Below are 12768 nucleotides of genomic sequence, written 5' to 3'. Positions count from 1 at the left end.
TAGGAAAAAATGGACTGAATATTCAGTCTGTGGAAGCAAAAGAAACTGAAGCATTTAGAATGAGGCCTTAAAGAACAAATTATAACACATGTTTGATGATGACATCTACGCAACAAGGCTTAATGGAAGAGTAATAAAAGAGTAGGTTAATATACTGACAAGAGGTTAAAGTGACACGGTATCACTGATAACAAAAATATTAAAGGACATCAGTGAAGTCAGTGAAGACAACTTAAGTGAAGGAGCCAGAAAAACTTTTAAACAGGCTGCTTCAATCATCATCATAATAATTACATTTATTGTAATAATTACATTTATGGAAAGGCAACCACACTGTACTGTCCAGGAGGTTATGCATTTGTACATTCTACACTCAGTTTTTATGAGCAACAAGTCCAAGATGTACTAAAAAAAAATTCTAGATTATTTCATAGGGTCAGGACAGAGAAATCAAATCTCCAACAACTTCTACAAATTGCCAAGCATGGGAAATAGATGGAAAAACAGTGGAAACATTGTCAGACTTTATTTTTTTGGGCTCCAAAATCACTACAGATGCTGATTGCAGCCATGAAATTAAAAGACTCTTACTCCTTGGAAGGAAAGTTATGACCAGCCTTGATAGTATATTAAAAAGCAGAGACATTACTTTGCCAACAAAGGTCCATCTAGTCAAGGCTATGGTTTTTCCCGTGGTCATGTATGGATGTGAGAGTTGGAGTGTGAAGAAAGCTGATCGCCGAAGAATTGATGCTTTTGAACTGTGGTGTTGGAGAAGACTCTTGGGAGTCCCTTGGACTGCAAGGAGATCCAACCAGTCCATTCTAAAGGAGATCAATCCTGGATGTTCATTGGAAGGACTGATGCTAAAGCTGAAACTGCAATACTTTGGCCACCTCATGCGATGAGTTGACTCACTGAAAAAGACTCTGATGCTGGGAAAGGTTGGGGGCAGGAGGAGAAGGGGACGACAGAGAATGAGATGGCTGGATGGCATCACCGACTCTGTGGACATGAGTTTGAGTGAACTCTGGGAGTTGGTGATGGACAGGGAGGCCCGGCGTGCTGTGATTCATGGGGTCGTGGAGAGTCAGACACGACTGAGCGACTGAACTGAACTGATAGTCTTTAATGCCCCTTCTAGATTCTAGCTTTCTTAAGCTCCTTTAAGTAGTAATCTGTGTTCATCATGATAACTTCAGGGTACTACAGTTTTTTAAAAAGGACTCCTAAACCATTAAAAAATATTCTGTTTTCTTCAATATAGTTATATTTTAAATCTTTGAAAATCAGTGATCCTCAATGAAAAATATTACCAATCAAACTAAATATTTAGTTTACGAAAACACTTCATTTCCTGGTCATTCTGGGCCATTTACTATATAATCTTTGTAGGTATGTTTTTGTTTTTCTTAAAAGAAGGGGGAATTGTAAGGGAATGGATCTCAAAGGTTAGATCCTTGGCTATAAAGACTCCCTTGGATTGCTTGTGGCTATTGGCTAAAGCAACTTGTTTTCTTGCAGAGATGAAGCATCTGGTTTTTGTTATCTCAATGATGCTGTCCTGGGAATATTACGATTGCGACGGAAATTTGACCGTATTCTCTATGTGGATTTGGATCTGCACCATGGAGATGGTAAGCCCTTCACTTTCAGAGGAGCTTTGCTGCTAGGACTGGCAGGCTTTTATCAGTAAAGCTGTTTCTAGGCAGCTGGTAACAGGAGAAATGCCTCTTGCAATTGAAATTTTCCTAATTGAGAATCCTAAAGTAGGTAGAGATTCTTTTAACTGATGCAATTCCTCCTTTGCTGACCAAGCTGCTTCAAAATACCAGGTTCCTATAATTTCTCCTCCCTTCTCCTCCAGCAGAGAATTTTAGGAAGTGGAAATCAGGGTAAGATTTCTTAGTGTTTACTCCAGTGCTTAGTAACCTCCCTCAGGCCACCTCCATAGGTTCTAAATGAAACCTGCAGTCAGAAATGAGAGTCCTGATGCTGCTCTTAAAACAGAAGGGATGCATGATGGACTAACACTCTGAATTTTTCACCAAAAGGGATTTCAACTCATGTAGTAATCAACATCTGTGCCACTTGCTTTGTATTGTTAAAATTTTTAATCTTGCACAAACCCAGGGCATCTTCTCTAACTTTTAATAGTAGCAGACTGTAACAATTTGCCTTAACCACATTAATCCTCTCTTTGAAGACTTCACTAAAAGGTTGTATGCAGCCCTCCTGTGTACCTTTCATCTAGAATGTAGAGCTTAAGTGACAGTTACCCTCATTCTATTTCTCATAAATATAGCCCGTGTATGACATATATTTTCATCAATCTAGGAACACTTATCCAGTAAAACTAGTTAAGAATATACCCTTCCTGCCCCCCACATCAGTGATTGCTGCTTCCCTGTTTCCAGGGATCTTTTGAGACAAACTAACTTTGCAGCCAAAGATGGAGAAGCTGTATACAGTTAACAAAAACATAACCAGGAGCTGACTGTGGCTCAGATCATGAACTCCTTATTGCCAAATTCAGACTTAAATTGAAGAAAGTAGGGAAAACCACTAGACCATTCAGATATGACCTAAATCAAATCCCTTATGATTATACAGTGGAAGTGAGAAATAGATTTAAGGGACTAGATCTGATAGATAGAGTGCCTGATGAACTCTGGACGGAGGTTCGTGACATTGCACAGGAGACAGGGACCAAGACCATCCCCATGGAAAAGAAATGCAAAAAAACAAAATGGCTGTCTGAGGAGGCCTTACAAATAGCTGTGAAAAGAAGAGAAGCGAAAAGCAAAGGAGAAAAGGAAAGATATAAGCATCTGAATGCAGAGTTCCAAAGAATAGCAAGGAGAGATAAGAAAGCCTTCCTCAGTGATCAATGCAAAGAAATAGAGGAAAACAACAGAATAGGAAAAACAAGAGATCTCTTCAAGAAAATTAGAGATTCCAAGGGAACATTTCATGCAAAGATGGGCTCGATAAAGGACAGAAATGGTATGGACCTAACAGAAGCAGAAGATATTAAGAAGAGGTGGCAAGAATACACAGAACTGTACAGAAAAGATCTTCACGACCAAGATGGTCACGATAACGTGATCACTGACCTAGAGCCAGACATCTTGGAATGTGAAGTCAAGTGGGCCTTAGAAAGCATCACTACGAACAAAGCTAGTGGAGGTGATGGAATTCCAGTTGAGCTATTTCAAATCTTGAAAGATGATGCTGTGAAAGTGCTGCACTCAATATGCCAGCAAATTTAGAAAACTCAGCAGTGGCCACAGGACTGGAAAAGGTCAGTCTTCATTCCAATCCCAAAGAAAGGCAATGCTAAAGAATGCTCAAACTAACGTACAATTGCACTCATCTCACACACTAGTAAAGTCATGCTCAAAATTCTCCAAGCCAGGCTTCAGCAATATGTGAACCGTGAACTCCCAGATGTTCAAGCAGGTTTTAGAAAAGGCAGAGGCACCAGAGATCAAATTGCCAACATCCGCTGGATCATGGAGAAAGCAAGAGAGTTCCAGAAAACCATCTATTTCTGCTTCATTGACTATGCCAAAGCCTTTGACTGTGTGGATCACAATAAACTGGAAAATTCTGAAAGAGATGGGAATACCAGACCACCTGACCTGCCTCTTGAGAAACCTGTATGCAGGTCAGGAAGCAACAGTCAGAACTGTACATGGAACAACAGACTGGTTCCAAATAGGAAAAGGAGTACGTCAAGGCTGTATATTGTCACCCTGCTTATTTAACTTATATGCACAGTACATCATGAGGAACGCTGGGCTGGATGAAGCACAAGCTGGAATCAAGATTGCTGGGAGAAATATCAATAACCTCAGATATGCAGATGACACCACCCTTATGGCAGAAAGTGAAGAGGAACTAAAAAGCCTCTTGATGAAAGTGAAGGAGGAGAGTGAAAAGGTTGGCTTGGAGCTCAACATTCAAAAAACAAAGATCATGGCATCTGGTCCCATCACTTCATGGGAAATAGATGGAAAAACAGTGGAGACAGTGTCAGACTTTATTTTTTTGGGCTCCAAAATCACTGCAGATGCTGATTGCAGCCATGAAATTAAAAGACGCTTACTCCTTGGAAGGAGTAACCGAGATAGTATATTAAAAAGCAGAGACATTACTTTGCCAACAAAGGTCCATCTAGTCAAGGCTATGGTTTTTCCCATGGTCATGTATGGATGTGAGAGTTGGAGTGTGAAGAAAGCTTATCGCTGAAGAATTGATGCTTTTGAACTGTGGTGTTGGAGAAGACTCTTGAGAGTCCCTTGGACTGCAAGGAGATCCAACCAGTCCATTCTAGAGGAGATAAATCCTGGGTGTTCATTGGAGGGACTGATGCTAAAGCTGAAACTGCAATACTTTGGCCACCTCATGTGACGGGTTGACTCACTGGAAAAGACTCTGATGCTGGGAAAGGTTGGAGGCGGGAGGAGAAGGGGACGACAGAGAATGAGATGGCTAGATGGCATCACCGACTCTATGGACATGAATTTGGGTGAACTCCGGGAGTTGGTGATGGACAGGGGGTCCTGGTGTGCTGTTATTCATGGGGTCACAGAGAGTTGGACACGACTGAGCGACTGAACTGAACATAATCAAGGCATAAGAGTAGTATATCATGGAAGCTGGGGTCAGCTCTACTTCCAAAAAGAAAAAGAAGGAAGATATTGTGGGAGTGTCCTCCCCAGGTATTTCAACCAAATGGAAGCTTCCATGGAATGGTGACAGAAAATTAAAGGTAACAGAGAGAAGAGAAGAGTTAAAACAACCAACACACTACTTCAAGAACCATCAATGAATATCTGAATACTCAGCCAATGCAAAACACAGCTTTGCCCAAAACCCTTCAGAGACTGATTGCTTATAACAAGGGTAACATTTGGCCTGTGGCTTGTTGTATGACCAGCAAGCTAAGAATGGTTTTTTACATTTTACAATGTTATAAAGAAAAAAAGTGCAATAAAGACAATGTAGTTTGCAAAGTCTAAAATACTTACTATGTAGCCACTTCGTTCGCTAACCATTGGCCTACAGCAATGGTTCTCAAACTTGAATGCAGATTAGGATGACCTATGTGTGTGGGGGCTTATTGTAAAATGCAGATCCCTAGGCCACATTCACCAGATATTGGATTTAGTAGGTCTGGGATGGAACCTGGGAGTATCCATATTAATAACACCCCTGTTGTTCCACAGGCCACACTTTGAAAACCAGTAGTCTTCGAGGTAAAGTCCACATTATTTGCCCTGTCTTTCAAGGCCTGCCTCAAAGAGACCACACTTCCTCTCTCCAGCCTTCTCTCTCACTACTTGCTGTCTACACTACTGCACTCAGTGATGCCCAGACACATCTCACTGTTCCCACCTTCCTGACTTTGTGGTACTTTTTCCTAACCTAGTTTTGCATTCTCTTACCCTTTTATATCTTCACGTTCTGCCCAAGAGCTCAAGTTGGTAGTAAATCTGCTCTGACCACTCTTGTCCAAGTAGTTTCTTCCCCTGCTCACGTCCTGTATTGTTTCTATCACTGATTTGATATTTAATTATATATTGTATTATTTGTGAATTCTTTAATGTGTCTGTCTTCTCATTGCATAGAAACTTTCAGTTCCTCCAGAGCACAGATCAAGTTATTTACTTCTTTCTGTCCTACACAGTGGCAGAAACAAACAGACCTATGCCTATATTAGTGGTTCAGTAAAATATTTGTTGAATGAATGAGTGATTATGAAATTCAAACTCTTTGTATCAGAGTTCAAGAATAGAATCAAGTCTATTGAACCATGTAAGGATGAAATAAGACTGTCACCTGAAACCATTCTTTCCATTTGCAATGTTATTTCTGCACCATTTAGAGTTTCCTGTTTTAGCCAACTTTTATGGTGTGTTTCATTTCAGTTTATTTCCCCTCTTCAGCACCTCCCTTCCAGTGACCCCTGCCCCACCTCCAAACACTTACACATTTGGTTTATTTTAAATCTCCCATGATTTCATAACTAGCACCTTGCAGTGGCTTCACCAGCACCCCTACCCTATCCTCACTTTCTTTCAGCTACCTAGCCACTCTTCCCTTTTACACCAAGGTCCTTAGCCTCCTCTCTATGTCCTTTCTTAAAGTATGATTTTCTAACAACACCTAATGGCATTTCCCATGAGAAGTGATACAAATGGCTATTAAACACATGAAAAGGTGCTTAACACTCTAAGACTCAGAGAAACGCAAATTAGAACAAGAACATTCTTTCTGCCTAAGATTAAAAAGAATAATACCTAGTGTCAGTCATGACGGTGGAAAAGGGTAACTCTCATACTCCACTGAGAGAAGTGTAAATTGGTACCACCTTTCTTGATGGAGAAATAATCAGGATTTTCATGAGTTGTCCTTGTTTATACTTCCATTTCTAAGTTAAAATACTAGTTTATTTTCTTTTGTTTACTTAATGCTTTGTGCCTGGAGCCTTTAACTGCTATTAACTGCCTCCCTAGGGCAAAGCATAAGGCTTGGGAAATTCAAACATACCTGTGACATACAAATAGAGTTAATATTTTTTAAGGTTTCTGTTGACCTCTAAAGAAGACTGAAGCATTAAGTAAACAGAGACAATTTCTTTATTTGAAGTATAAAAGAGGGTAATACGTGAATTTGCTAATAGTTCTCCCATTTTACAACCAGATTATCTGAATACAGTATGACAATTATGTGATTCTGGGAGGAAAAGTGTAGAGGTAAGCAGGGTGTGTATCTGAATAAGTAGTGGCTTATAAGAGACATCATCTATCTCCCAGGCCTCTTCATTTTCTGACTCTGTTAAATGAAAAGGAGACTCCTTTCTTGAAGTTTTTCCTTCTATCTCCGGGCTTCAAAAGGCTGTCATCAAGCTGTTATTAAGGGCTACTTTCAGCCTTCCATGTTTTAGCCAGAAACATGTACTTAGCACACATGGAACTTTGGGTAGATGGCATTTATAACCAAATCTGTATTATAGAAAAGCATTTTAAAACTAGATCTACACTGTGTAGTGCCTAATGTTGGTATAGATGTTTTTCAAAGGGTTGCCATATTGTACTTCTTTGAAAAAAAATCCCAAGAATATAACTTAGAACCAATGAAACTAATCAAAACAAAATATAAAACTTCCAAGATGCTGCCAGTTTCCTTTATTCAGCTCTGTTGATAATACATCAATTCTGAGCTCTGGTCCTTCCCCACATTTTAGAACACATTGTGAAAGACAGCCTGGGCATCCCCATTGCTTGGAAATGTCCAGCTTTAATTTGAATGAATTTGAAAAGGAACCCTAACGTCACTTGGGGCCAAAGTTCTAGCTCATCCTATAATGACAGAGATTCAAGACCTGAGTTTTGTTACTTTTATTCCACAGCTTGCTAGTTTTATTATTGCTACCTTCTCTCTCTCCCTTCCTACAGCTGCTTTCTAGAGTTTCAGTTGTTGAAAACAGGAGTTGCACTTACGAAGTGTTTCTTCTGCCATTTCTTTCTCTGGTAGGTGTGGAAGATGCCTTCAGTTTCACCTCCAAAGTCATGACGGTGTCCCTGCACAAATTCTCCCCAGGATTTTTCCCAGGCAAGTGATCTGTGTGCTCAGTGTCACATTTGAGGAATAAATATTGCAGTTCTTCTATACATTTCTTATATCTTGTATTTGGATAGCTACATGCTGTGAATACCTTGTTGGTGCTACCCCATGCAAAAATTTAACAGAGGTTATTTCAGGTGACAGTGATAAAAGGAATGTAACACTGCTGCTTTTTCCAGATGATTTTCATTGATTGTCGATAGCTCACTTATACTTACCAGACTATCAGAGAGCCTGTATAACCCCCAACATCCTGATAAGTGCAATGGTATATTAATATTATGTCAATCTAAGGTGTATGGATGTGAGAGTTGGACTGTGAAGAAGGCTGATCGCCAAAGAATTGATGCTTTTGAACTGTGGTGTTGAAGAAGACTCTTGAGAGTCCCTTGTACTGCAAGGAGATCCAACCAGTCCATTCGAAAGGAGATCAATCCTGGGTGTTGATTAGAAGGACTGATGCTAAAGCTGAAACTGCAATACTTTGGCCACCTCATGCGACGAGCTGACTCACTGGAAAAGACTCTGATGCTAGGAAAGGTTGGGGGCGGGAGGAGAAGGGGACGACAGAGAATGAGATGGCTGGATGGCATCACCGACTCTGTGGACATGAGTTTGAGTGAACTCTGGGAGTTGGTGATGGACAGGGAGGCCTGGCGTGCTGTGATTCATGGGGTCGCGGAGAGTCGGACACGACTGAGCGACTGAACTGAACTGAACTGAAGGTGTATGAGAAGTCAAGCAGAGAAGTTTCTCTCTTTCTTTTTTCATTCATTTGGTCCAGCAAGATGGAGACTAAAGTAATTCTATTTTCTTATGATTTTCCTACTTCCCCGACATTATTTACAAGTTTTTCTTATTCACTAATTTCATTCCCTTAGAAACCATCGTTCATCCAAGATTGTTCTGTTAATTGACCTTTTGATTTTCTGAATTCCTACTCAGAGAAGCCTTCATATTTTCTAATTTTCATGTTCTTAAAACTGTTCTTGGTGCTCCTCTCTTTGACAGGAACAGGGGACGTGTCTGATGTTGGCCTAGGGAGGGGACGGTACTACAGTGTAAACGTGCCCATTCAGGATGGCATACAGGATGAGAGGTATTACCACATCTGTGAAAGGTATGACAGCAGTGCTGAGCCAGTAACAAGCGCATTTCTGTTAGATGAAATGGCCTCTAATCTCACAGAATTCTTGTTTTCAAAGAACCATTAAAAAAAATTTACAAAGCTACTATATACCGACATACCATTTGTATACTGCTCACTATGCTTATTTGATCAGGTAGCCAGCCCCTGTCTGGGAGAGCAGAGTGTATGGACCAGAGCCACACTATCGGTTTGATCTTACCTGCCACCCCATATCAGAGAAGGCAATGGCAACCCACTCCAGTACTCTTGCCTGGAAAATCCCATGGACCGAGGAGCTTGGTAGGCTGCAGTACATGAGGTCGCACAGAGTCGGACACGACTGAAGTGACTTAGCAGCAGCAGCAGCAGCCACCACATATGATTAAGGCCTTCCCAAGAGCAGAGCTTCTCAGCTGTCCTGGGGAATCCCTTGTCTGCTTGTTTCTTAGGTAAAATCTGCATGTAGTATGATTTCATTATCCTGGGAGGGTCAGTTTCAGTTTTCCATTATGGAGATCTGCTTCTATCCACTGGTGTGAATATTAGAGAGTTCTTGAGTTCTATCGGTCGTGTTAAAATTGGAGTCAGAAATTCTGGGTTTTTTGCAGTATGGTTAAAGATTAAATTATAGCCACTTGTGCAGACAGTTTAGTGCCAGTGTGTAGACCAGACCACTGGGGCTAAAAAGCCCTACAGAATGAGGTAAAGGGTGGCTAAACTCATATTCATAAAAAACTGGGATCGCTCAAATACAAATTCATTGCTGACATCGGCAGTAGAGAAAGTGAGTCTGACTGCTGCTGCTGCTGCTGCTAAGTCACATCAGTCGTGTCCGACTCTGTGTGACCCCATAGATGGAAGCCCACCAGGCTCCCCGTCCCTGGGATTCTCCAGGCAAGAAAACTGGAGTGGGTTGCCATTTCCTTCTCCAATGTGTGAAAGTGAAAAGTGAAACTAGAAGTCAGCAAATCAACATACGGTAAGTAATGGGGATTGAGGTGTTTTTGATCCCTCTCCCACTTGGCTCAGATTTCTCCCAACATTCTGGGGGAAGGAAGGGCTTTCCAAAGGAGCCTGCACTGGCTGTCACAACTGGCAGTTGTATAAACAAAGTAGAAGTTTAAAAAATAAAAACTTTATGGTCCAAAGGTGCCTCTTAGCTCAAGAGATTTGGCATGTCAGGTCATCAACTGTGGCAGCAACCTCTTCATATTTTGATCATGTGCCCTGGCTACTACCTCTGCATTGTCAAACTGAAAAGTCTCTTTTTTTTTTTCAGTCTGCCATTGATGGTTTTAATTGCCCTTCTTTGTTCCCCTTAGACTCTGTTCTGTCCTTGAGATGTGCAGATCAGAGTTGGTGACATAACTTTATCAATGATGTCCTGTGGTTCTGTGTAAAAGAATTTTTTTTTCTTTTAATTCTCTTATTGACAGTACCCAACATTTTGTTGCCCTTTTTTTGCCATAGCAGGAAACTAGATTGTTCTCTTCAGTACTCTGTCCACAGGGTTTCCTAGAGCTTTTTCCTGGGCCTTAATTGAAAGGTCAGCACCCATCATCCTGCAAGTATAGTTTGTAATTTCTGGCCCTCCCTAAATGGATTACCTTACCTGTGCCCCTATTGAAGCTCATCTGTCAGTCATGAAACCTCCTGAAGTCTTCCTTTCTTCCCCATCAACTTGGCATTTCACTGCCTGGAAAAGATGAGTATCATCTGCAGACTTGAGGATTTCCCAGTGCCCACCCCCAAACAAGTCTACTACTTACCTTTCTTCAGTCAGAAAAATGTCTGTTTCTCCCCTAGTTCTCTCTAAACAAGTTCTTCTACATGATTTTTAAAAATTGTTATCCCATAGTAATTCGTGTTTAAAAATAGCCTTGGTATCAAACTTAATTAAACGTTTTAAAAGTGAATTTAGCCTGGAGGAAAAGATCCATGGAGGATCACACGTGATTACCATATTGCCACCTCTACCCCAGTGTATACAGGAAGCCAGCATTTATTAAAGATTCTTCTAGCTTGTGTACCAGAGTACCAGATACTCATTAGTTTATAGTTACCAGGACCCCTTTTGCCATTGCAGCTCCACCAGCAAACTGTACAGAGATCACCCAGAATCAAAACCCAGGCTCCAGGTTTTGATTAGAGAGACAGTCATTTTTCCCTTTGATTTCTTTCAGAAGTCAAGTGTGGTCGGGGCATTATGTGAAGGCACCTCTGATCCCAAGGGTGCCAAGAGCACTTCCTGACCCAAACATCTGTCCCAACTGTTGGACTAATAGCTGATGAAACAGGAAACATACTTTTGTTCTATAATGAACAATAGGCCTTAAATGTAATTCTGGCCCAATCTCTCCTCCTCATCCACACTCTGGCATTTCATAACAGCAGATTTTGAAAGGGTTAGAGCATGAGCACCCTGAGCATTCAGAGGAGCAGTAGCGGGAAAGGGGCACAAACAGTCTTTGCCAACTAGTTTTGCAGAGGGTCAGCTCTAGTAACTGTATCAGTCTCAGTCACAATGCTTCTGATTACTTCTAGTTTGTTGCCTAGAATTAGAGTATCTTGTTCATTTACCACTATGACATCTGGTTCATCTGCCTATCTCAAAAGACAGAGTAGACAGAAATAGCTTACCCATGTAAAAAAGTCATTAAGTTCATCTTCAGTCTCTTTTTCATCCTTTTTGTTCCATGACCCAACTGGTTTTCTGACTCCTTACCTGTGAGAAATAAAGGACCTCTTATTGCTGGTTCACTTATAAGATGCTCTAATTTTAGTTTGCCACTGGTTTGCTTCTGAACTATCTTTCCATATTGAATTTAGGAGCCCTTTTTCCTTCCCTTCCTTCCTTCTTTTCTTTATGGCTTTTTCCTCTGCTGTAGCCTTTTTTTGACTTTAACAGCTAGGCAGGAACTTAATGGTTTCATCTTAAGGTAAAACATACCCTCTTTATTTAAAAAAAAATTGTCTTAGGGTTTCTTTCGTAATAGACCAGATATGGAATCTTTACGTAAAGATTTTCAATACCAAAAGTTTCATTTTATGAAAAAGACAATTTCACAGTGAGAGCTCCCTAGGTCATTCAATGCTAATTTAGAAGGACAAGGGTCACCATTCCCCAAAGCCTCCTGTAATTTATATACAGGCAAAGTGTGATGGAAGGGGAAAGCTGTTTTGCCAAAGAGACCATTTCCTAATTACCAAGCTCTGTCATCTGAAAAATACTGTTCTGCCTTTATTTAACGTTTGCTCTCTAATTGTATTTGAATGCAATGTGAGATAGCCTTAATAATGTTTAAACTATTACCCAAAAAGTCATGTTGATGACTTTGGGAACATCTATAGTTAAGGAATCTAAGAAAAGGACAAATAACCAAGTACTTCCTTGCAGTTGATTCAAGAGAGGTACTACTCTGAAACCTTAAATCTTACAGGATGACCAAACTGTTTGCCCACTGTGAACTGTCATGACATATGCATAGTTTGAAGAAGAATTTTGGAGTTGTGTTTAAACTTCTTAGTTTTTACCCTACATATCATTTTACAGCCCTAACATCCAGAGAGCATTCTTTACTAAATATCTAGTTACTAGGATATATCTCCCAAAAAGGTTATATATATGGTGCCTTCCTATATATATATATATATATATATATAATGTGTATGATACAAAGCATACTGAAATTGACACACTTTGGGGAAAAAAATCACATTTTATTAAGAATATTTGACTGTTCAACTTTGTAAAATAATTAATTAGAGACACTGCATAAATATTTCGCCAAAAGGAAAACACACTGTTAAACAGACTTCTCAATGAAAAGGACTTATGAAAGGCCCTATTAAGCAGGGCTTTTCAATCAATAGCAGTCTTTATATCCACATATGTAATACTTTGCTAGTAAGAGCGATCAGCCTGATCAAAGAAATAATCTTATTCTAGTGAACTAGGGTTCACAGTAGTAACTATTAAACTAAAAATCTTCCTGTATTTGGCC

General features: G+C 40.2%; 1 protein-coding gene across 1 annotated transcript in view; it reads left to right on the top strand.

Moving 5' to 3' along the window:
- HDAC8 (histone deacetylase 8) overlaps positions 1-12768 on the top strand; it is a 267792-nt gene that overhangs the window by 77784 nt on the left and 177240 nt on the right. Inside the window, exons 5-7 of the mRNA XM_055393871.2 lie at positions 1525-1637; positions 7546-7623; positions 8647-8755. Of these exons, the coding sequence (XP_055249846.1) occupies positions 1525-1637; positions 7546-7623; positions 8647-8755 (300 nt within the window). The remainder of the gene's footprint in view (positions 1-1524; positions 1638-7545; positions 7624-8646; positions 8756-12768) is intronic.

Source organism: Moschus berezovskii, chromosome X (genome assembly GCF_049115385.1).
Source record: "Moschus berezovskii isolate FMDL1 chromosome X, NW_MosBer_1.0, whole genome shotgun sequence".
In the NCBI taxonomy this organism is placed as follows: Eukaryota; Metazoa; Chordata; class Mammalia; order Artiodactyla; family Moschidae; genus Moschus; species Moschus berezovskii.
This window is presented reverse-complemented; position numbering and strand designations above follow the sequence as displayed.